The sequence below is a fragment of the Dendrobates tinctorius genome, unplaced genomic scaffold (genome assembly GCF_039654945.1).
Source record: "Dendrobates tinctorius isolate UK_male_01 unplaced genomic scaffold, ASM3965494v1 ptg000029l, whole genome shotgun sequence".
NCBI lineage: Eukaryota > Metazoa > Chordata > Amphibia > Anura > Dendrobatidae > Dendrobates > Dendrobates tinctorius.
Genome location: NW_027361697.1, coordinates 42,639,772 through 42,666,007, shown reverse-complemented (window position 1 = coordinate 42,666,007; position 26,236 = coordinate 42,639,772). Strand labels below are relative to the sequence as shown.

The 26,236-nt window shown below is 44.7% G+C and overlaps 1 protein-coding gene across 3 annotated transcripts in view; it reads right to left on the bottom strand.

The window, feature by feature from the left end:
- Window positions 1–26,236, bottom strand: part of VAV3 (vav guanine nucleotide exchange factor 3) — a 275,259-nt gene that overhangs the window by 60,471 nt on the left and 188,552 nt on the right. For all 3 annotated transcript variants that reach the window (XM_073571669.1, XM_073571670.1, XM_073571671.1), the window contains one exon: window positions 12,537–12,579. In XM_073571669.1, coding sequence (XP_073427770.1) covers window positions 12,537–12,579 — 43 coding nt within the window. The remainder of the gene's footprint in view (window positions 1–12,536; window positions 12,580–26,236) is intronic.

Below are 26,236 nucleotides of genomic sequence, written 5' to 3'. Positions count from 1 at the left end.
GTGGGGGCGTGGCCTGGACCTCATGTAGGGAGGACGTGGAGTGAGAGAGCTCCTGCCCGGATCCGACAATAAATCCTGATTACCGGCACTGCTGACGAGTCCCACTGACCTGGAGGGCTGCAATATCTCCCTGGGCGTTTAGACAGCGGAGGATCCTTGGGCCATGTCGAACCGCAGCAGTAAAAAAGATAAGGAGACGCCGGGGCGCGCCTCTGCTACATCCAGGATGGCACCAGCAAACAACAAGTCGGCTGGTAGTGGAGCGATGGGAGCTGCTGGCAGGCTGGAACGATATGCAAGGGTGCCTCCTGCTGCTGCTCGATCGCCCAGTGCACAGACTGAGGCAGACGCTGGATGCAGCGTGGAGCTGGAGGATCATCTCTCCGGGGAGGGAACAGTGAGTAAACTGGGCCCCCCTTCAGCCCAACACGTGCAGACACAGGGGCCTGTGCTGGAGGAGGAAGGAGTGGGGGATGGGGAGCAGCCGGAGTCTGTGACTGCTGAGCCCACACTGGGAGAAATCCTCGCAGCAATTAACTCCTGCAATACCACACTGGCCACTCTAAGTAATCAAATGGAGATTGTCACCAAGGACATGGCCTGTATTAAACAAGAGCTGCGAGGGGTGACTGCCAGGGTGGGGGAACTGGAGGAGCGTGTTGGTGCGACGGAGGATAAATTGCCACCAATAACACGGGAGCTGGGAAAAGCCACGCAAAATATTACAATACTGCTGAACAAGGTGGATGATTTAGAGAACCGCTCCCGTAGAAGTAATCTGCGACTGGTGGGGGTTCCGGAGAGGACGGAGGGGACTGACTCACTTGGCTTTTTTGAAAAATGGCTAATGGACACCTTTGGTAAAGATGTTTTGTCCCCATTCTTTACTATTGAGAGAGCACACAGGGTCCCTACGCGTGCCCCCCCGCCGGGAGCACCCCCGCGTCCCATCTTGCTTAAGCTCCTACACTTTAAAGATAGAGATGCTATCCTGCGCAGATCCAGAGACATTAAGGAACTTGCTATTAATGGGAGGAAAGTCTCCATTTTCCCTGATTTTTCCCTGGAGGTGCAGCGTAAAAGGGCGCAATTTATTGAGATTAAAAAACGCCTACGTGACTTACAGGTGACATATTCCATGATGTACCCTGCTAGACTGCGGATTGATGTGAATGGAGAAACGCACTTTTTTGATACGGCGGGAATGGCGCTGTCCTGGCTGGATATTAATGAGAGGTCCATGAGGAGGAAGAATACTTGAAGTTCTCCCTTTTTTCGCCACCAGGTGTTGTTACTCCTTTTTGTCTAGGACGCTATGCTGGTATAATTACTACTGTTCATTCCATTTCGGATTCAGGGCGGGAGCTGACCGGATTGCTGTGGACACTCGTTACAGTGACAAGCTGTGGACCCTTCTCCCTGCATGGACTCTGGGCGAGTTTTCTAGCCCTGATTCTCTCTATTTGAGAGAAATGTGCAAGTTACACTTGTGTTTGGGGGTAGGGGCGCTGTGCACTGGTGTGCAGTGCTCCCTCTCCCTCCTTTGTTTTTTTCGTTTGTTGTTGTATTCCCTAATTGTTCTGTGGGATGTGATGTGCGTCAGCCGTGTCGCCCAATTCATTGTACTGAGGGATGGTGGAGATTGCCTCTCTCCCTCGGGAGTGGAGTATGTTCCGATTTCTCATTTTTTAGTCTGCTCTTATGGCGATATCACTTAATATTGTAGCGTGGAATGTTAGGGGGCTCGGGGATGCAAATAAGAGATGTGCTATATTTACTAATATGCAGAAATTTCTCCCGGCTATCCTGTGTATGTCTGAGACCCACATGGTGAAAGATAATATTCATTGGCTAAGAAAGGGATGGGTTTCACATGAATATCATTCCACGTACTCGACCCATGCGCGGGGTGTCAGTGTGCTGGTGCACAGGTCCATCCCCTTCTCATGTACTAAATCAGTGGTTGACCCTGGGGGCAGATTTGTATGTTTGCTTTGCACGTTATACGGTATACAATTTATTTTGGTTGCCATATACATCCCCCCGCCCTATTCAGTCGAACCAGTAAAAAGAATCTTGTCTATTTTGGGTTCCTTTCCCCCTGCGCCGACTCTTCTAATAGGAGATTTTAATACATATTTGCATCCCTATTTGGATAAGTTGCATTCGGGAAACATATCAGAGGATGCAGCCTCAACCTCATTTGCTAGAACGTTAGTGGAGCTGGGTATGGTAGATCTTTGGCGTGTCCGAAACCCCACAGCCAGACAGTTTTCCTGCTACTCTAGCTCCCACCACGCTATGTCACGGATAGACCTGGCCATTGGGAATACACTCATGACCCCATATGTACGAGGGGTGGCCTACCTGCCTAGAAGTGTATCTGATCACTCGCCGCTACATGTCACACTTTCATGGGGACACCCCCTCACCCTATCTAGACCTATCTGGAAGCTTAATCCCTTCTGGATCCAGCTTATAGGGGGATCTTTGCATGATGCCATTCTAGAATATTTTCAACTTAATGAGTACTCTGCATCATCACACATAGTCTGGGATTCCATGAAAGCCTATGTCAGGGGCTTATATATTAGAGAAATATGCACACGGAAAAGCCAAAATAGACGCTACACCCAGAGTCTGATCCAGGAGGTGTCTGTTGCGGAGGCTGCGGTGATACTCAACCCGACAGAGGAAACTAAAAAAGCTTTGGAGAAGGCACAGGGGTCGCTCAGGGAAAACCTCATGTCGGCGGCAGCAAATAAACGTTATTTCCTCAAACAAAAATATTTTATAGAGGGGGAGGGAGTAGGACATTTATTGGCCACGGTCATTAGAGCACAGGACGGATCTTCATATATCAATAGGCTAAAAACGGACTCGGGTGGTCCTGTGACAGACAGTGCGGACATAGTGAGTGAGATAAGGAGGTATTATATGCGACTATACACATCAGATTGCAGTCTCACGGAGACTGAGATTGAGCAGTACCTGGATGCGCTCTCTCTCCCTGCATTGGCTGATAGCGATAGGGATTCATTGGATCGGGACATCCTGTTGGAGGAGTTGGAGGAGGCGCTTGGTCAGATGCAAAATGAAAAGGCTCCAGGAATGGATGGCCTGCCTGGCGAGTTTTACAAAACCTATGCACCCTTACTGCTACCTAAGCTACTTAAGGTATTTGAAGAGGCTGAAAGGCAGAGGGTCCTCCCGCCATCTATGAGGGAAGCTTTGATAGTTTTAATATTAAAGCCCGGAAAGGATCCAGAGGTTCCGGATTCATATCGCCCGATTTCCCTATTATCAACAGATGTTAAATTATTGGCCAAGGTACTCGCCAATAGGATGTCCCGAGTTATCTCATCTGTTATACAGAAGGATCAGACGGGATTTATCCCAGGCAGAGCCACATCTATGAACCTTAGGAAACTATACTTGGGGATTCAACATAGTTCTGGGGAGTTGGGGGGAAGAGCAATTTTGTCCTTAGACGCCGCTAAGGCGTTCGATAGTTTGGAGTGGGGTTTTTTGTGGGCGGTACTTCGGAAAATGGGCTTTGGACACAGATTTATAAATTGGGTGAGGCTGTTGTATGGCTCGCCGGTGGCGAAGGTTGGGGCTAATGGCAGGGTCTCTGAGTCTTTTCCTCTTGGGAGAGGTACTAGACAGGGGTGCCCGCTCTCGCCCTTGCTATTTGCTACTGCGGTGGAGCCATTGGCAGTTGCAATTCGGAAGTCCAGAGAAATAATGGGATTCAGATGTGGAACTGTGGAGTTGAGGATATCATTGTACGCGGATGATTTACTTCTATATTTAGATAAGGTACATTCCTCGATTTTGCCGGCAATGGAGGTCATTCGAGAATTTGGGCTGAGGTCTGGTCTTCGGATTAATTGGTCCAAATCAGCTTTAATGCCGATAGACCCTCTCCCGGCGGATTTCTCAGATTTGCAGATACCGGTCCCTGTAGTTCGGAGGTTTAGGTATCTGGGTATAATTGTTAGTCCTGCCCCGAAGGATTTTCGGGCTCTGAATCTGGAGCCCCTGTTGCAGCGATTTAGAGCAAAAGTACATACTTGGTGTCGCCTGCCGTTGTCGAATATTGGTAGATCTAACTTAATCAAAATGGTAATGATGCCACAATTATTATATTTGATACATAATTCTCCGGTGTGGATCTGTAGGGACTTTTTTGCAAAAATAAATACATTATTCCGGGAATTAATTTGGAAGAAAAAACAGGCTAGGATTCGCTTGGAGATACTGCAGCGAGGGAAGGAGGAGGGAGGATTGGCGGTGCCAAACCCATTCATATACTTTATAGCCTCCCAGATGCAACATCTTAAGGGTTGGGGTAGAGACGGGGCGTGTGACAATGGTGGTGATATTGTGAGGGAAGGATCGGTATGGAAATATCCAGGGTGCCGGTTGGAGGTGGGAAGACGGCAGATAAATGGGGCACGATACCCCACGTTGGCTATGATTTTCAAGGTGTGGGATAGGGGTAAGTCTCTTTTGAAGATAAATGGGCCTACGGAATTGTGGCCATTGTGGCGAAATCCGGATTTGCAAGAGATCAAAAAGCTGGTGGGGTTCGGAAGATGGGAAGATAAAGGGATTTATCTGGTGTCACAAATTTTGCAAAATAATACTCTTAAGAGTTTTGAACAATTGAGAACAGAATTTCACCTCCCGCACGTCTTCTTTTATCAGTACTTACAGCTAAGACATGCATTGGAAAAACAGAGAAGGACAAATCCGGTGATAGTGACACATAATCAAACACTACATATGCTACTTACATCTGAGTCTTCTAGGGGACTTATCTCTGAATTATATAAAAGATTATTACCTGCCCATCTGGAGACATATCCACTGACTGCTGCTAAGAATAAGTGGGAACGGGACGTTGGCCCCCTGACGGAGGACCAGTGGTCCGATATTCTAGAACAGGTCCCTAAAATGGCGGTTTCTGAGTGCCAGCGGCTTTCGCAAATATATCTCATTCACAGGGTATATAAAACACCCAGCTTATTATTTAAAATGGGACTTAGGCCCAATACACAATGTGTTAGGTGTGGGCAGGATGATGCCCACTTGATGCATGTTATGTGGGAGTGCGGGCACATTGGGGATTTCTGGAGGCAGACCCTGGGACTCATAGCCCAAGTATACCATATCACAATACGACCGTCACCTCGTCTATGTTTGTTGAATTTGTGGGAGGAGGGGGTTGACCCGGACTCTGCAGTGGCCCTGGGAATAGCACGCATCCTGTATCAGGCAAGAAAGATACTTGCATATCATTGGTTGGATCCTATGCCACCAACATTGTCAGAGCTTAAAAATAAACTAAATAATGTCAGATTGGAAAGGGGGGCTTATTTAAAAAGAAATGCATTAAGAAAGTTTTACAAAATTTGGCAGCCATGGATGGAGTCACCGGGTCTCCCCTCGGGCGCACTGGTACGGGATGCGATGTTGGACCAGTTGCTGTTGTGCTTGCGATGAGGGGATGCTTGGGGGGTGAAAATAAAGTCTAGTGCCCTTTGTGGCGAAGTAGATTTTGAGTGGCGCGGTGGGAGCGAGCTGGGGTGGATTGGACCTGATATCCGTGGGGGGCGGGGGGGGGGCGAAATATGATGCGGAGTGGCGCGGCTGGCGGGGATGGTTTTCCCGCTGAAATGAGGCACTGATGTATAATTTTGATTTTTGTTTATTTGTGGAGCCATGTTGTTTATAGGCTCAATTTTATGCAAATATCTGTGTTTTGAGATTTCTTCTTTTTATTTATTCTTACACAGGAAGAGTTTTACCCTTTAAATAATATTTGCTCTCAATGTAAATTTTACTAGCTATATAAGATGTCATATTCTTTCTGTATTGATTCCTGAATGTTTAATAAAAAAGATCTGATTCAAAAAAGAACAGTGGAGTGCAAAACTGTTGATCTTTGCTGGAAACCAGCTAACGGAACAATAATGTAAGAACATACATACAGAGATGTTGATGCATATGGCAGAAGATAAAATCAGGCTCACAGACTACTGAACAGGGTCACACAATGCACAGAAGAATAGAGTGTATTCTAATCATAGAAAATATTCTGTGTCAGTGATATAGGCAAAGAAGAGCTGTGCTGGAAGCCAGTGAGAGACCGAATTCACTGCACATACTCAACTAGGAGAAGCAGAGCTACATCAAGATGGATCTAATAGCAACTGGAGGGTAAAGAGAGCCTGGAAGTTCATCTATATGGAGTGATGCGTGCAAAACAGAGGCAGATATAGCAGCAAGTTATATTGGCACAAATGAATAACTATGTACAGTATGTACATTATAATAACACCAAATTGTGATATTGGGAATATCTTTTAAGGCGCCTTATACAGTTCTTATGATTAAATGGAATAATTTAGTAATTTAATAATTATTAAATGTAATAATTGTACATATTAGGCTTAAACTGCGGCCCGAATCTACATGGATTTTCAGAGATTTTATAGATAATATAGCAGGGTATTTCTAAACTTTGTGCCAAATAATGGTGCTAATGCAGTCTGCTAGAATGAGTACATCTCTAATAAGGCATACAAATGCACTTGAAGCAATGTTTTTGGTAAAGTCTAAACTCATAACAGGCTATGGGCACTGCAATACCAAGCCGTACCACACAAATCTATATTACAAGACCTTAATTAGAACATTTCAAAGGTTTCTCATAAATAAGAGAGTAAAACTATTAATTATAGTTGTTGTGATTTATTACAAGTTCAATCATTACTGTTCAATTATTGGAAATTTCAGAAGCTGGATACTCTTTATTTGGTTAGCAATTTAACTTGGACCATACACGATAGGAAGGCACACAGTCCCTAGTTCAATTAATAATTAACAACTAACGATCTTTCAGTAACACAAAGTCAGAGTATAATGCGCTATGTTGCAGGTTTCGCCATGGAAACTTCATAATGGCAAATTCCCCTTCATTCATAAAATACATTCGTTATTAAAAATATTTAGTATGAAATATTGGAATCCAGCTTACTGTATGTGTAATGGAGTTTTCCAGTTCTTTAAAACTGATTGCCAGTCCCCTGCATTGAGCTTGAATCCGCTGCATTGTGGGCTGTATAGCAAAAAGTTATAACTGTAGGCGAAGATAAAGTGGTTGTCCTGCCTTAGGCTACAAGTCGGCAGTCATTCTATGTGACTGCAGACTTGTAAATCTTCATAATGCGCACACTGCACGTTGTGAGGATTCTTCAGTGCAGCCACTGGGAGGTTTTGTGACCGCAAGTATTCAATTTGCCAACTCCCAGCCACATTACAACTAGACTTGTCCAGCCTCACTTAATATACTTGCATTGAGTCAGGCCGTGCACGTCTAGTTTGAATGTGACTGTATATATGCAAAGCACATAATTGCGGTCATGTGCCTGCCGCTCCAGGCAGACTTGTAGCCCAAGGCCAGACAACGAAGGGGATGTGGCACGAGTGACGTGTGGTAGTGTGGCGCCCCCAGGAGTATGGTCGCCACACTGGCATTGCCTTCCTCCAGGGAGGGTGATGTCAGGCTTGGAAGCGATGAAGGGTCTCTGACAGTTAACCATGTCATGCAACACAGTTCCCACTCCAGGCCAGCAGAGGGAGCTCTGAACCAGAATTGGGGGAGGAGTGCTCTCTGAGGGCCAGGAAGGGAAATTAGTCAGTTAGTATGAGGAGGGCAAAGAGTGTAGACGTGTGGAGAGAAGCTGGAGGTTGAGCTGAAGATAGAGAGCTCCCTCCCAGTGATAGCGCATGATCTGGAGCCTGGTCTCCACGGCTGTATGGATACTGAAGGTCCTGCATCAGAAACCAGAGGAATAGGAAGCTGTAAATGCTCTATTCCCCACTAAAACTCGGAGGCACAACAGCAAAGGGTTAGCCAAGAGATATAGAAGGCTACAGCTGTCTGCCATACGAGGTAGATCCAAAAGGGAAGGAGGAACGTCAGTGTAACACAGTACTGCATGTACCTCAAGCCAGCGCTAGGAAGGAGACTACACAACCCATCTGACAGAGATTCCTAAGTTGCTTCCAGGCTAATCATCTCCTGTGCCATCTGCAATCTGGACCCTGGACTGCACTTACAAGTAAAGGTAAAGAAACTACATTCCGCTGTGTCCTTGCCTTCTTCCTACAACTTCTTCAGCACTGCTACATCTCTGTAGACAGACACTGCACCCTCTTCCCCAACACCTATCTACACTGCCCTGGGACCAACAACCCTGCCTGTGGAGGGCTACAACATCTCTGCTGCACTCCACCATCTGTCCCAGAGGATCTGTCTGCAGCGTCGGCTTAACACCTTCATTGCCGGACACCACAGGTGGCGTCACGAATCACTCATAAACCTTATTCCACCACTCAAACCCCCTTTTACATGGGTGCCCAGGGCCACGGACCGGGTCACCGCTGCTGTGACATTCCCCTCTGAAGGACCAGCCCGGTACTGAGTACCCCACAGCCCTGGGAGGGCGGCGCCCAGGGCCACGGACCGGGTCACCGCTGCTGTGACATTCCCCTCTGAGAGACCGGCACAGTACCGAGTACCCCACAGCCCTGGGAGGGCGACCCAGTAGCGCTATGGGTCCTTTCAAACAGATGATCCAAATGACAGTCCATCAATTTTAAAGAACATGACCCAATTTTCCATCTTCTGTCACAAACCAAGCCATGACTATATAGTTAAAATCATTAAAATTCTAGAGGGCATTACTCAGGGGCAGGCTGGGCCAAGGGGTCAGAGCAATTGCGGGCCTTCCATCCATCTGCTGCCTTAAAGACAGCTCAGGCACTTTAACTGTGAAATGATTCGGCATCCCTATATTGAATCATAGAATCGTAGAGTTGGAAGGGACCTCCTGGGCCATCTGGTCCAGCCCCCTGCTCAAAGCAGGATTCGCTAAATCATCCCAGTCAGATGTCTGTCCAGCCTCTGTTTGAAGACTTCCATTGAAGGAGAACTCACCACTTCTCGTGGCAGCCTGTTCCACTCATTGATCACTCTGTCAAAAAGATTTTTCTAATATCTAATCTGTGTCTCCTCCCATTCAGTTTCATCCCATTGCTTCTAGTCTTTCCTTGTGCAAATGAGAATAAAGTTGATCCTTCTACAATGTGACAGCCCTTTAGATATTTGTAGACAGCTATTAAGTCTCCTCTCAGTCTTCTCTTTTGCAAACTAAACATTCCCAAATCCTGCAACCTTTCCTCATAAGACAGGGTTTGCAGACCGGTCACCCTTCTGGTCGTTCTTTTCTGAACTTGCTCCAGTTTGTTGATGTCTTTTTTAAAATGTGGTGCCCAAAACTGGACACAATATTCCAGATGAGGTCTGACCAAAGAGGAGTAGAGGGAAATAATGACTTCACGTGATCTAGACTGTATGCTTCTGTTAATACATCCTAGAATTGCATTTGCCTTTATTGCCGACATGCTCACATTGCACGCTGTATGAGTGTGTCTCCTGAACTCACCACCAGCACTCAGGCCTGCTGCGTCTTCATCGGAGAGGATCAAACAAATAAGGCAGCACTCTATTGTGCCATAGCATGCAAATATGAAATATGTAATTGCATTACTGCACTAGAAATATTAAAAATTGAGAATGCTTAGTGCAAAAATTGGCCAATTCATGTGTACCTGGCAGCCATTATAAGGCGATTCTCATCTCCAGGACCTAATACTGTCAAACCTCTCTTAGACTAAAGTCTTCATCTGTATGAGAACCTAATATGAATCCTCTCTTGGACTGAAATCTATATCTCTGTAGAGGGGTAAGGTCCTGCTGTGATTAAAAACGCCTGAGGCCAATTTATGTGCTAAGCATTCTCAATTTTTCATATTTCTAGCGCAGTAATGCAATTCAATTTACATATTTCATATTTGCATGCTATGGCGCTACAGATTGCTGCCTTATTTGTTTGACTGTATAGCAGTTGGTGACTCTAGGTAGGCACCTGTTCACATCCAGTTTATGTTTGGATGTGACGGTCAGTTTTTTTAAATTTAAATTCATTGGAGAGGAGACTGAGAGAAGAGGTCAGCAGAGGGCCAGGGCAGGAGGTCAGGAACAGGGAATAAGGTGATAGTTTTAACTGATATTTGACAAAATTGGGTGCAGGTTCCCTTCAATCAATTCTGAAAACATGCAATTTACCAGCTGCATACTGTTTTGTTTCCAACACGCTTTTTTCAGAGGTCAAATATATGTAGTCCCTCTGTCACTGCAGATTGCTGAATCATGGTAGGGCACTGTGCACACACTGTCAGCAAGTATAAATTTAGATAGTTATGGTCACATGCCGATTTGAGTCTCAGACACCTCTCTCAGTGGCACACCGGTAGAAGGGAATGAGAATCTAATCAGCATTTGACCACAACTATCCCATCATTACTTTGGCTTTATCTTTTTACTTCTTTTATGAAGTAGCCATAACTAAATACAAAAAAGATGCAGGAAAGATGTATATCTTTGGACCGTGTTAGCCAGTACATAGAAAAATATTCAGAATTGAGAGTCCTCAGTGGTTGATACCATTTAATGGCTAACTGTGCGACCAAGGTGTTTGTCTCTATCCATGGGGTTGGAACATATACGATTGTATCAATCAGTTAGCCATTAAAAGGTGTCAACCACTGAGGACTCTCAATTCTGAATATTTTACAAAAAAGATGGGCGCTGCACATGGGCCACTGATGTGTGCTTACCCCCTATACCAAAATTTGCCAGACAGACCTTGGCACTACTAAACCCCAGACCCCAAATCATTTTTATCTTATAGGCACAGGGGTCTAGAAAGTGATATAAGAAAAATAGTTTATGCTAGGCTTTGTGATCAGCTAATTATCAAGGGGCCATTTAACATAGTAGTCAATTTTGTTGGCCATGTAACTAGGGACACAGAACATTTCCTGAGCCAAATTAGAGCCCTTTGGCCAGTGGTTGAATGGGGTACACAGTGAGCAGTGTAGCATGGCTCACCAGTAAACTAGGAAGGTTTTATAAAATCAAGTCTTATTAACACTTTCAATCACAAGTTTGTTCAGATTAGTGGCACTTGTCAGCTTATTAAAATTCAGTGTATTTATTCTACAATACTCCCTATTCTAGACTAGTAGGAGTCCCATTGATAAGCCCATTCTACTTGCAGATCATAATTTGATAGCACAAGCTTGAAAAAAAATTCATAAAAAGCAACTAAGCTTTTAAAATTGTATATTTATGTTCCTTTTTAATTGTAACCAGATTGGTGGGGATCCGGTCCTGACACCCTAACTGATGCCTCAAAAACATGCTGGGAAGTGCGCAACTCAGGGAGAAGAGCACACAGTTCTGTCTAAGAACGCACACAGAGCTGGGTATGGATTCAATAAAAGCATAGACATTGTAGTCTATGCTTTCTACTTAACCCGTACCGTTCTCTGCGTGTGTTCTCAGGCAAGAGCTGTGCGCTCCTTTGCCTCCTGAGCTACACACACCGATCTGCGTGCAATTTAAAGGCCACTAAAGTATAAAAAACAATAAGAAAGGTTTAGATACTTTCTAAATCAAAGATGTATAACTAAATTGAAAATTAGTCTAGCCTGATGAAGAGACCTGAGTAGTCTCGAAAGCTTGCAATGTGTTACCATCTTTTCAGTTAGCCATTAAAAGGTATCAACTACTGAGGACTCTCAATCCTGAATATTTTTGAAAATTAGTATAATTTGTTTGGTGTTTGACCTAGTTGGAAAAAGCCTATAACCAAAACTCCAGTCTAACAAAAATCAATGCATGACCATTAGGACTATCGGGAAGAAATGAAATGCGTGCAGCCAATTCGGACTACCTTGGTGATGGCAGTCCTTTCCCTTGGAGTTTGGGTTGCAGCTGCTTTACTGATACATCCTCTGACAGTGTTTGCAATAATGTCCAGCAGTCCCCGAAAAGTTATTGCATTTGTAGAATTTTTACTTCCAATAACTGTGTATTTTCATGTCCTTCCCCAATTATCCAACTTACAGGAGGTCATAAAAATGCAACCCGTTGTCTAGCGGCAGGGAAAATTTGCAGCCGTTGAATTTTTTATAAAGCTTCTGTAGCCACCATCCTAGGAGATGTATTTGTGATTTTGTTTCCAATAAAGAAATAATTCTATTCATTGCAACTAATTAATTCCAAAAGGTTCCAGCATGGTTTATGCTGGTGAACACGGAGAACGATTCCTGCTGAGCGTTGTGTTAGCGCAGCTCATAACTATCTATTGTATACAGTTACAAGTAATGGAGAGCACAATATATAAATACGTAGAGCAGAAAATAACCCATAATTAGATAGTCACCCTGGCAGGCTTTATATCCTCAGTTATATTATTGTAGCTTTAAAACTATTATCGGTCATACGAAAAAAAAGATTTCTCATTTTATTTATTGTTTGCCTCTAGAGAAGGAGCAGAAAAGTCAATGCAACATGGGTGATGTCACGATAGATAGAACTTTATAGGGCCTACCTGAATCTGTGTGTCTTACAGACTTTGAAGGACCATTTTCTCTCTAGAAAAGAAATAGATAAAAATAAATTAAATATTTGAGAATATACAAATTGTTCTGATCTAAACGAAAGAATAAGGGCCCTGATGATTATTTTGGGTCCGTCTAGGTTCTGTTTTGTGTCAATTTTTAAAAGAGGAAAACAAGTGAAAAAAGAGAAAAGGAAGAGGACACCTAACATAACCTAGACAGACCCCAATCAATGCATCTGTTTGAATCAGAAGTTTAACAGTCTTGATATTTATTCCATGTGTCTGCTCCTAAAAAACAGAACAAACTGAGTGGAAGCATCAACAGAGCCTTACTCAACACCCCTATCCATTACTGAAATTTTACATGAAATTGCATTTACAATATACGGTAGCTTTTTTTATATAATTAACATTTTAAAGGGAATCTGTCGGTAGGTTTTTGCTGTAATCTGAAGGCAGCATGATGTAGGGGTTAAAACAGATTTCTGGGATGCCTCTCTTATCAAGCTCCGAGATTTTGTTTGCTTACAATGATTGTTTTATCACCAGTAGCTATTCATTGCTGTGACTAGCTGGTCCTGTGAGTCCTGGTCTGACAAGCCCCCTCCTGTGATAGGCAGCTTACTACCTATGCATATACAGAGCCCGGTGTGGGCGGGGTTAGCTTCCTCAGCTCTGCTTCATGTTAAATCTAAAAGCTCTGATTGTGTCAGAACGGCTGCGCCCAGTAATCTAAGTGATACCACATTGGATTCAGCTTCTCTTTGCCTACATCATGCTGCTTTCAGATGCGGTAGCAAAAACCTGCTGACAGATTCTCTTTAACGATTGGACTATTTTGAGCCTTAACGGACTAAGTTTTTTTTATCTTCAATTCACTTCCAAAGCCACAATTTTTTTTGCTTTATGCCACATAAGGACAAGTTCTATATTTTAATGATACCATTTTGGAATAAGAATTAATTAACTGAAAAACTTTTATTTGTTTAAGAGTGGAGAATGAAAAATAACAGAAATTTCACAGTTTTTCTTAGGCCAGGAAGAAATTTTCCATTTTGACTCCCTTTGTTTGAAATTGGAATAATCAAAAACAGCCATTCCAGGATTTTATATTACTTATTTTTTTAAATTTATGAGGTTTACATTGTGAGTTAATTTATGTGAAAACTTTATAGCTTACGTCATTGAAAATGTAGTGACACCAATTTTGTGCACTTTTTTTAAAAATATTTTTACATTATACATCATCTGTAATAGGGCAATTTTTTTGTGTCTTTACTTTTTATATCTTTTTAATGATTTTAAAAGAATGTTTTACATTTTATATTTAATCCCACTAAGGGTCTCTACACCATGTAATATTTTCATTACTTATGGTACATATTGCAAGGAAATACTTGTCGGGATGCTGAAAAGCATCCAATTAAGAGCCCAGTAAGAGCCCTTGAGGGGCTATGAGGCTATGAGGGGCATTGTTAGTCTCCAGTTAACACAGCAACTCACAGGCACAAGAGAATCTCTTAGTGGTGTGAAAGATGCAACTCTGCTTTCTAAATAACACCCTAGTTGCCGCAGAAGTCATTTACTGCAGCATCTAAAGGGGTAAACTGTCAGGATTGGATATAACAGTCGGTTTTGACAAAAACAGCCCCACTGCAGCTGAGGATGAACTGACAGCACCTGTGAGAACAACAAGATGACAATTAGAATCACAGAGGGGAATCTGGGACCCAGCTGCAATGTATGTTCGCAACACTATTAGGAAAGCAGATAAACTGGATCCACCAACTTCTCTATGCTACCAGATATTGCAGCATTTGTTAGGGGGGAAATGCTGAGTGATATAATAATTTTCATGTAAAATCATGCTGTCCAGATGGAAGAAAGCTTCCAATCAACATTGTATTGGCTGGGGAAAGCAAGACTCACAGGCTCAAACTTCATAACTTTACATGTGAAATTGCTTAAAGGGGTTTTTCCCATGAACAAAGTTAATTTTAATCAATAGATCTTGGAATAATAATAATTTCCACATTTGAATGTGATTAAAAAATGTTTCTGTGCTGAGATAATATTATACATGTGCCCCTGCTGTGTACTGTGTAATGGCTATGTCTGACCGTACAGGAACATACCACAGCTCCTGGGCAGCCTCAGTCCCTCCTGGGCTTTTCCAATTCTGCAAAGGTAAATTGGGGGAGAGCACTCAGTTTGGACTAGCGGAAAGATCAAACCTATGGTCCAAACTGGAGCGCACTGCCCTCGGCAACCAGGAAGCCGGGAGGCAGATGAGCAATGCACACCTGAAGATTAATCCGGAGAAAACGCCTTTAATGAGATCAAAGAGAAGTATATATTGCAAAACTTAGCCTCCCCCTCTATCCTATACGACCATTGACAGATTCACTTTCATGAGCTTATTATAAACTCAGATAGAGAAAGGAAATAAAATGCAGCAATAAAACAAAAATGGACCTTTGAAGGATTATATTATATTGAAACCATAAAATAAAATAATGTATTAAATAGAAAATAATCCTAAAAACACATATTACAACATTACAAATTATTAGCCTGTTGCCTTGTATAAGATGTAAAAGCAAATGACAGGTTCCCTGTTAGGATGCCATCTATCCAGAGAGGTTCCAGCAGACTTGTCACTTGTGGCACTTTCTGTACATTGCTGTCTATGTGACAGTCTGTGCCCATGGATAATTCTAGCAGTGAGTGTGCTGTTCTTGGCTCAGTAGCCCACGGCTTTCCTTCCAGAGACTGATAGCAGTCAGGGCACTGGTGTCACAGGTATGCACTGAATTTAGAATACCTTACGGAGAAGGCTGGTCTCTCTTTACAAGACTGAAGCGGTGGAGGACAGTCATATTCCGCACTCATCTGAGCCAGGGGACATCGAGAAACGGTGGAATGTTGAATTAATCAGGATAACAAAGGAAAATAATGACTGGTGAGAATGAGTGACAGCTGTCAGTATTCTTCACAACCCCTGAAACCTATTCTATAATAATGTCAGTATCCTACGAAGCAGAGGAATAACCGTCATTGCAGTGACTTTGTCCCAAGTATTAAATCTTCCGTAAATGTATAGGGAGAAGAAAAATCTTCCAAGATGTAACGCTGACTGCCACAAACGAAAAAACGTTCTCCAGGGTGTAAAAAATGTTCTGCAGTAAATTACAGTGGAAAGGCTCTGCCACAACACAATATGTTAGTAGTTTTCAAGATGTATGTTAATAAAAAAAAACTGGTTTAACCAATATAATAGAAAGATGCAATATTTTTAGGTGTAAATGACTCAACTTTTAGTTAAAATGCAAAATGTATTACTACAAGGTTACAAGTGGGAAGCTGAGCCACTTCTCACGGACAAGCCGTGAGTCGGAATAGTCAAGGAGTCCGAGGTCAAGAGCCTGGAAGGTACGTCATAAACATTGGGAAGAGACAAAGGTGTACTCAGGTAAGTTCAAGGTCAAATTACCAGGAGATAGCGGATCACAGCAAAGGCGATAGGCAAAACAGATAGTCAGAACGAAGTCCAAGGTCAGGCCGAAAAATTATCCACAAGTAAAGCACAAGGCACAGAGAGACAAACAACAAAGAGCTGAATCTACATCTGGCAGAGATCTGGGACTGGCAGCCCAGATGAGTAGCCTGGCAATCACTTGGGACAGGGAACACCTGAAGGCAGCCCAGCACCTCCCAGTTTTCAGATTGGCTGACCGAGCTGTCAATCAAAACATTGACAGCTCAGCACCCCCCTGCACCAGACTGGATGACTGAGTTGTCAGTCAAACAGCTGTGCGCGTCCCTGCACCAGATTGGATGGCTGAGCTGTCAGTAAGTGCATCCCAGACACAGTGAGGGTTGGAATCGTGACAATAAGCTCCAATCTATGCCTTGGACAGGATTCATAAAGATAAGCATTTTGATCACCATATTATGCTGTACTGCTTCATTATTCACATTTAGAGTTGAGCGACTTTTGGTTTTTTAGGGTCGCGTTTCGTTTCGTGAAACCCGACTTTTCCAAAAGTCGGGTCGAGCAAGATCGTCCGATTATAGGGAAAAGTCGGGGTCGTCCCGAAACACGAAACCCAATGTAAGTCAATGGGGAATAAAAGTCGGCAGTGAGAGGAGGACAGGAAACACACCTACAGTGCCCATTTGAATGCCAAAAGCATCAATTCTTCTTTCTTAAGCTTGTCAACCTTAATTAACTTCATAATACAAGTTACGCACTGAAAAATGGGGGTTATTTGGCTAAAGTTGTGGGGGGGAGGGCTGGCTGCAGGTTTTCATGTGCCCTGGGCGAAAGAGCGCCCCTTTAACACATACCACAACTCATCATGCTCCGATACGGCAGAGAAATAGCGGTATAGTACAATGAAAAATACCTCACTTTTTACATCTCATGACGAGGCCCATCTATTTCTCCATACAGAATCATTGGTCCCATATAATGTTTGAAACAGTATATGATGAGCTCCACATAATGCTACAGTATATGTTGGTCCCCATGGATGAAGCTCCACTGTCTTATGGGCCCAAATAATGCTCCAAACATAATGGGCCCCATTTCTAATGCTCTAGTGTAGAATGGGCCCTGTAAATGCTGCTCCAGTGTCTGATGTCCACCTTTGGAATGTTCCAGTGTATGGTGGGCCCCATCTATCATTCTCCAGAGTATAGTGCTCCCCAAAAATTGCTGTCCCAACATTGAAAACAATCAAATAAGTCTCCTCGCTAGAGAATCCCTGTACTTGTCTGGACAGGTGCTGTAGCTTGCTTAACAGCTCGCCAGCCGTTCTCACGCCCAGTATGGATTACACGTGATTGCACAAAGGTGAGAAAGGGTACCGTATCCCCAGATAACATGTATGGATAGCGTACACATTCAAAATATATGTCTCAGGAGGCAGGCTCAGACGGTGTTAGGCCCAGTATGGATTGCACGTGATTGCACAAAGGTTAGAAAGGGTACCGTATCCCTGGATAACATGTATGGATAGCGTACACATTCAAAATATATATGTCTATACAGCATGAGGCAGGCTTCGACGGTGTTAGGCCCAGTATGGATTGCACAAAGGTTAGAAAGGGTACCGTATCCCCGGATAACATGTATGGATAGCGTACACATTCAAAATATATGTCTCAGGAGGCAGGCTCAGACGGTGTTAGGCCCAGTATGGATTGCACGTGATTGCACAAAGGTTAGAAAGGGTACCGTATCCCTGGATAACATGTATGGATAGCGTACACATTCAAAATATATGTCTCAGGAGGCAGGCTCAGACGGTGTTAGGCCCAGTATGGATTGCACGTGATTGCACAAAGGTTAGAAAGGGTACCGTATCCCTGGATAACATGTATGGATAGCGTACACATTCAAAATATATGTCTATACAGCATGAGGCAGGCTCAGACGGTGTTAGGCCCAGTATGGATTGCACAAAGGTTAGAAAGGGTACCGTATCCCTGGATAACATGTATGGATAGCGTACACATTCAAAATATATGTCTCAGGAGGCAGGCTCAGACGGTGTCAGGCACAGTATGGATTTGACGGCCCAGATTACACAGCGGAGGAGCAGGGAGAGGTAAAGATTGCAAATGCTGGGGCCCTGCCCAAGCAAGGGGGGCCCACTCGTGGGCGTCGGTACTGGCACTGGGCCCCTCATAGTACAGCGGTGTGTCTGACGGCGGGTGTGCACCACCACCGTCAGAGACACTTGACTGCACTATGAGGGACCCTGTGCCAGTGCCCGCGCCCAAGAGTCGGCCTACCCACCTGTCCAGGGCAACGGCACTCGCACGGTGTCGTGCGGTAGGTGGTGACCCCGGCCATGGGGGGGGAGGCAGCACAGTTAGGGAGTTTTAGAAAGTGGCATATGTTGATGTTGGACATTCAGCTGATGCAAAAGGCGAAATAGGTGATGTACCAGGAAGAGGTGGACCAAAGCAAGCCATTTTTCTGTCACCCTATGTGTCATCAGGGGAAGGTGGGACAAAATCCTTGGAAACCCATGCGTGGTTCATTTTAATGAAGGTTAGATCATCCACATTTTGGGTTGACAGACGGGTCCTTTTTTCTGTCAGGATTGATCCAGCTGCACTGAAGACTCTTTCCGATAGCACACTTGCAGCTGGGCAAGCGAGCTCCTGTAAGGCATATTGGGCCAATTCAGGCCAGGTGTCCAGTTTAGCGGCCCAATAGTCAAAGGGGAATGACCTGTGTGGGAGAACATCGATATGGGAGGAAAAGTAGTTTGTAACCATAGTTGACAACTGCTGTCTCCTGTCACTTTCCATCGATGCAGTATTACCAGTTGTGTGAGCGGTATTTGAAAAATCAGTCCACAACATTGTCATGAAACCCCTGTCTCCAACGCCACTTCTGCTGTGTGCACCACGAACACCTCTGCCAAGCTGCCCCCGGCCCGTACGGCTCGTGTGAGAACCATCACCGCTGCTGTGTGCTGGGAATGCCTCAAGCAACCGATTTACCAGAGTTGCTTGTTTATTAGCCAATATTAGGTCAAGGTTCTCCTGTGGCATGATGTTTTGTAATTTGCCTTTATAGCGTGGATCCAGGATGCTGGCCAACCAGTAGTCGTCATCGTTCATCATTTTGGCAATGCGGGGGTCCCTTTTTAGGATCCGCAAGGCATAATCTGACATGTGGGCCAATGTTCCCGGTGTCAATGATGCACTGCGAGTGCTAGTTGGAGGAGCACTTTCTGGCAAATCCACATCCCTCCAGTCACGCACAAACCCTGTACCAGACCTTGCCACGCCAACATTTTCACTTGCCCCACGAGATGCATCCTCCTCCCCTAAGTAATCATCCCCATCATCCTCCTCCTCTTCTTCCTCCACCTCGTCCAGGAGAGGTCCCTGAGCAGACAATGGCTGAATGTCATCAAGGATTCCCTCCTCCTCTTCCTCCTCATCAACATTGGCTGCAGACGCCTGCTCCTTAAGGTGCGTCAAAGTTTGCATGAGCAGACGCATAAGTGGGATGCTCATGCTTAGGATGGCGTCGTCTGCGCTTACCAGCCGTGTGCATTCCTCAAAACACTGAAGGACTTTACAAAGGTCTTTCAGCTTCGACCACTGCACACCTGTCAACTCCATGTCTGCTCTCAAAGTGCCTGGCCGTGTATCCTCCCACAAATGCATTATGGCCTGCCTCTGCTCGCACAGCCGCTCCACCATGTGCAGGGTGGAGTTCCACCTTGTTGCAATGTCGATAATGAGGCGGTGGTTGGGAAGGTGGAGCAATCGCTGCAGCTTCTGCATACGAACGGAGTGTACAGGCGACCGGCGGATGTGCGCGCACAGTCTTCGCACCTTCTGGAGCAGGGCTGTTAACTCCGGATAATTTTTGAGGAAGCACTGCACCACCAGGTTCAAGGTGTGAGCCAAGCAAGGTATGTGGCTGAGTTTTGAAAGGGCTATGGCTGCCACAAAATTACGGCCGTTATCACTAACTACCTTGCCTGCCTCAAGATGTACACTGCCCAGCCATGACTCAGTTTGTCGCTTCAAGTACTCGGCCAGCACCTCAGCGGTGTGTCTGTCGCCCAAACACATCATCTGCAACACAGCCTGCTGACGCTTTCCACTAGCTGCTCGATAGGGGGACACATCGTGTGCAACAGTGGCAGCTGCAGATGGAGTGCTCATACGACTGCGCTCTGTGGATGAGCTTTCGCTTCTGGAGGAGGAGGAGGAGGGTCGAACGCCTACAGCCAACTGTTTCCTATACCGTGGGCTAGGCAGCACTGTCCCACCACCGCTGTCCCCTGTGGACCCTGCATCCACCACATTAACCCAGTGCGCAGTGATGGACACGTAACGGCCCTGGCCATGCCGACTGGACCATGCATCAGTTGTGAGGTGCACCTTTCCGCTCACTGACTGCTTGAGTGCATGGACAATGCGGTCTTTCACATGATGGTGGAGGGCTGGGATGGCTTTGCGAGACAAGAAGTGGCCTCTGGGTAGGTCATAGCGTGGTACTGCATAGGCCATGAGTTCGCGGAAAGCTGTGCTTTCCACCAACCGAAAGGGCATCATCTCAAACGAGATTAGTTTGGCAATGTGGGCGTTCAAACCCAGTGTACGCAGATGAGAGACTGAGTACTTTCTTGACCTACTCATAGTGTCTGGGAGGGTGAGCTGGACTTGAGAGCTGCATATGGTGGAAGTAGCGGTGGACAGGGCGGACTGAGAGAGGGTTGATGATGGTGATGGAGTTGGTGTTCTTTCTGATGGCCTAGAATCAGTCTTTCATTGATATAACAGTGGGATTCCCTGACTGCTGTGGTCTTGCAACGACACCTCAACATTTGCTGCTGTGCTAACCGGTGGGCTTACAGTGGGGGAAACAATGTAGCGTTGCTGACTACCTTCGTTGTGATCAGTTGCACATGTGGCACTTGAGGTTTGGTGTTGTGTCCACGCTTGCAAGTGCATGCTGGTTAAATGTCTAAGCATGCAACTGGTATTCAAATTTTTCAGATTTTTCCCTCGGCTAAAGGTCTTTGCGCACTTCTTACAGATAACCTTGGCCTGATCATGAGGATTTTGTTCAAAAAAGTGCCACACTGCACTCTTCCTACTTTGGCAGACATTTTGCGGCCTAGCACGCTGTGATCTTTTGACCCTCTGGACAAGCTGTCCAGCAACTCTTTTGATGTTTGGAACCTGTCTTTGGAGTGCTCCGGGCCTGCCAGATAACAGCTGTTGCGATGTCGATGTCTGCTGTGGATGCTCCTCATGTGAGCTATTGGAAGCAGCACCCTCTTCCCCCAATGGATGCCAATCTGGGTCAACAACTGGGTCATCCATCACCTCCTCTTCTATGTCATGTGCACCTTCCTCTGTGTCACCGTGTATGGTGGTATAGTGTGCGGGAAGGGGCACCTGAGTCTCAGGGTCAGAATCTGGCTCTGTACACTGCGAGGACAATGTAGTGCTCTGAGTGAATGTACCAGCAGAATCATCCATCAGCAGCTGTGCATCAGTGCACTCCATGTCAGATTCATCTTGGCCTGGGTAATTCACCATTTCACTTGATAATCCAGGCATGGTATGTGAAAACAGCTCCATGGAGTAATCAGTAGTATGGCCTGCGTCATCCTTCAATCTTGGTTGGGGTGAAGGACACAAGGAAAGGTGTGGTTCATGAACATGAGCCTCCAATGACGACTCAGTGCTTTTACTTTTTACAACTGAAGAAGAGGAGGCGATAGAGCTGGAGGCTGAGTCAGCAATGTAAGACAAAACTTTTTCCTGATGCTCTGCCTTTAAAAGCGGTTTGCCAACTCCTAGAAAACTAAGCATTCGAGGCCTTATGTAGCCAGACGATGACGCAGGGTCAGCACCTCCTGCATTCGGTCCTATTTTGCTCTTGCCACTACCATCAGATCCACCACCAACACCATCATTACCAGCTGCCAACCCCCGCCCAATTCCACGGCCTCTTCCACCAGCATTCCTCATTTTTGGTAGAAATGTAGACAAAATCCAACAAACTATATAGTAATGTAAAACAAGGTACAAGGTGTCTATAGGACAGGGGAGATTTTGAATTTCTGCACACACTTTTGGACACTGGACACTTTTGGATTGTGTGAGGCCCAATGAATATCTGAGCGCTATGTGACAGGCTCGATGGCACAGCTGTGACAAAAGTGACTAGCGGATAAGGGAGATTTTGAATCTCTGCACACACTTTTGGACACTGGACACTTTTGGATTGTGTGAGGCCCAATGAATATCTGAGCGCTATGTGACAGGCTCGATGGCACAGCTGTGACAAAAGTGACTAGAGGATAAGGGAGATTTTGAATCTCTGCACACACTTTTGGACACTGGACACTTTTGGATTGTGTGAGGCCCACTGAAATCTGAGCGCTATGTGACAGGCTCGATGGCACAGATGTGACAAAAGTGACTAGAGGATAAGGGAGATTTTGAATCTCTGCACACACTTTTGGACACTGGACACTTTTGGATTGTGTGAGGCCCACTGATATCTGAGCGCTATGTGACAGGCTCGATGGCACAGCTGTGACAAAAGTGACTAGAGGATAAGGGAGATTGGATTGCTTTTGAAAAAGCAGTTTGCGGAGCAGTGGGTAAACAGCAATGCCAGCCTGTCAGGAAGCCTTAAAAGGCAGCCCAACAACCAACACCACTGATACACCACTATATAGCCTCCCCTTGCACTGCACACACAGTGACTGGTGTGTTGTGCAGGCCAAATCGCTAGCAGCAGAAGCAGTTTTTTTGTCTTCTTCCCTGCCTAACGCTCTCCCTACAGAATCAGCAGCAACCTCTCCCTATACTAAGATCGGCAGAAGTAAGATGGCGGTCGGCGTGCACGCCCTTTTATACCCCCTGTGACGCCCACCAAAGCAAGCCAATCACTTGCATGCCCTTCTGAAAGATGGTGGTGACCCGTGCCTATGTCATCACGTTGCCCACAGTGTCCGTGGATCCTGATTGGCTGAAAAAGAGCGCAAAACAAACTTTTGAAACGCGACTTTGGCACGTAAGTCGCCGACCTCGTGGCCGACCTCATCCTAGGGTCGGGTTTCGTTTCATGAAACCCGACTTTGCCAAATGTCGGCGACTTTTGAATTTTTTCGACCCGTTTCGCTCAACTCTATTCACATTTGTTCCTTTGGAGCGCACTGAGACAGGTTCTGATACTGCTGGATTGGCAGATTCTGAGAAGGAGGTGTGAAAGCGCATGCTCTCAGATTGGACTCTGAAGAAACCCCCAGTTGCACTATAAACAGAGATTTCACATAGTGCTCTCCAAAAGCAACAAATATAAATATTTCTGCAATGGAGTGGCGCAGTACAAAACTGAAAAAGGCGGCAACTCAGGGGAGCTCAGGGAGTTTTTTTTTTGCAAGGTAATGAATTTAATTTTTTTTAAAAGTGACAGTTCCTTTTAAAGATAAAATCAACTGATCACTGTAGCATACAGATAACCTAGGCTAATGAGCTTCACATATGCAGGTTCGGTCTCATGCATCTCTCAATGACATTCTCTGAGGGCTTTAAAGGGAGGGCAAATACAAGCCATCGGAATGCATGTGATGCAGACCAAGCAGTAGCACGGCCTGCTTGAAGACTTTTCATTAGCTTACCTTTAATTCTCGAGGGTTTAAGGATGGACAGCTGTTGTATAATAGCCACCTGTGTGCAAATGAACATGACCCAGCAGTCTGGCCTACTAAAAAGGTTCTCTAGCTTGGACAATTATGTCTATTTATTTGGCCCTAGCTGTAATATGCGAGGAAACCTAGCACTAGGTCTACAATTTCCCATCTGCGCCACCACAGGTAAGAGTAATACCACAGTGCTATCTCAAATCAATAGGCCATCTGGGTAATGCAGGATAGGAGAGGTCCTCTCCATTCTGTCCAAAAAAATCAGGATCCTAAACAGAGGATTCCCTTTTACAAAATTACCATACAAAAATGTTTTTTATTTCTTAATTAGACAGCCCATTTAACCAGAAAGTTTTATTTTTTGCTGAGGGACATGGTATGGCTATGTGCATACATTATGTATTTGCTTGGAGAAATTTCTGCAAAGTTTCTGCAGTGGAAAATACTCGCGTTTTTTCATGCGTTTTTGTAAATCCATAGAACTAAGTAAAGATATATTAAAAAAAGAATTGTGATGTAATTTCCTTGTTCATTCTCCATTGAAGACCATAATATCATTACATACCATTTTCAAATGTATAATGTTTACACACAAAAACCAAATATAAGTATATATATATATATATATATATACATACACACACACAGTACAGACCAAACGTTTGGACACACCTTCTCATTCAAAGAGTTTTCTTTATTTTCATGACTATGAAAATTGCAGATTCACTCTGAAGGCATCAAAACTATAAATTAACACATGTGGAATTATATAATTAACAAAAAAGTGTGAAACAAATGAAAATACTGTATGTCTTATATTCTAGGTTCTTCAAAGTAGCCACCGTTTGCTTTGATTTCTGCTTTGCACACTCTTGGCATTCTCTTGATGATCTTCAAGAGGTAGTCACCGAAAATGGTCTTCCAACAGTCTTGAAGGAGTTCCCAGAGATGCTTAGCACTTGTTGGCCCTTTTGCCTTCACTCTGCGGTCCAGCTCACCCCAAACCATCTCAATTGGGTTCAGGTCTGGTGACTGTGGAGGCCAGGTCATCTGGTGTAGCACCCCACCACTCTCCTTCGTGGTCAAATAGCCCTTACACAGCCTGGAGGTGTGTTTGGGGTCATTGTTCTGTTGAAAAATAAATGATGGTCCAACTAAACACAAACCGGATGGAATAGCATGCCGTTGTAAGATGCTGTGGTAGCCATGCTGGTTCAGTATGCCTTCAATTTTGAATAAATCCCCAACAGTGTCACCAGCAAAGCACCCCCACACCTCCTCCTCCATGCTTCACTGTGGGAACCATGCATGTAGAGTCCATCCGTTCACCTTTTCTGCGTCGCACAAAGACACGGTGGTTGGAACCAAAGATGTCAAATTTGGACTCATCAGACCAAAGCACAGATTTCCACTGGTCTAATGTCCATTCCTTGTGTTCTTTAGCCCAAACAAGTCTCTTCTGCTTGTTGCTTGTCCTTAGCAGTGGTGTCCTAGCAGCTATTTTACCCATGAAGGCCTGCTGCACAAAGTCTCTTCTTAACAGTTGTTGTAGAGATGTGTCTGCTGCTAGAACTCTGTGTGGCATTGACCTGGTCTCTAATCTGAGCTGCTGTTAACCTGCGATTTCTGAGGCTGGTGACTCGGATGAACTTATCCTCCGCAGCAGAGGTGACTCTTGGTCTTCCTTTCCTGGGGCGGCCCTCATGTGAGCCAGTTTCATTGTAGAGCTTGATGGTTTTTGCCATTGCACTTGGGGACACTTTCAAAGTTTTAACAATTTTTTGGACTGACTGACCTTCATTTCTTAAAGTAATGATGGCCACTCGTTTTTCTTTACTTAGAATTTGTATTATGGCAAGAAAAAAGCAGCTAACAGTCTATTCAGTAGGACTATCAGCTGTGTATCCACCAGACTTTTGCACAACACAACTGATGGTCCCAACCCCATTTAGAAGGCAAGAAATCCCACTTATTAAACCTGACAGGGCACACCTGTGAAGTGAAAACCATTTCTGGTGACTACCTATTCAAGCTCATCAAGAGAATGCCAAGAGTGTGCAAAGCAGTAATCAAAGCAAAAAGTGGCTACTTTGAAGAACCTAGAATATAAGACATACAGTATTTTCAGTTGTTTCAAACTTTTGGTCTGTACTGTATATATATTGCTCAAAAAAATAAAGGGAACACTCAAATAACACATCCTAGATCTGAAAGAATGAATGAAATATTCTTATTGAACACTTTGTTCTATACAAAATTGATTGTGCTGACAACAAAATCACACAAAAATCATCAATGGAAATCAAATTTATTAAACAATGGAGGCCTGGATTTGGAGTCACACACAAATTAAAGTGGAATGTGATGTCCTTAAAACAAGTCAAAATGAGGCTCAGTATTGTGTGTGGCCTCCATATGACCCTTTGACCTCCCTACTGTACAACACCTGGGCATGATCCTGATGAGGCGGCGGAAGGT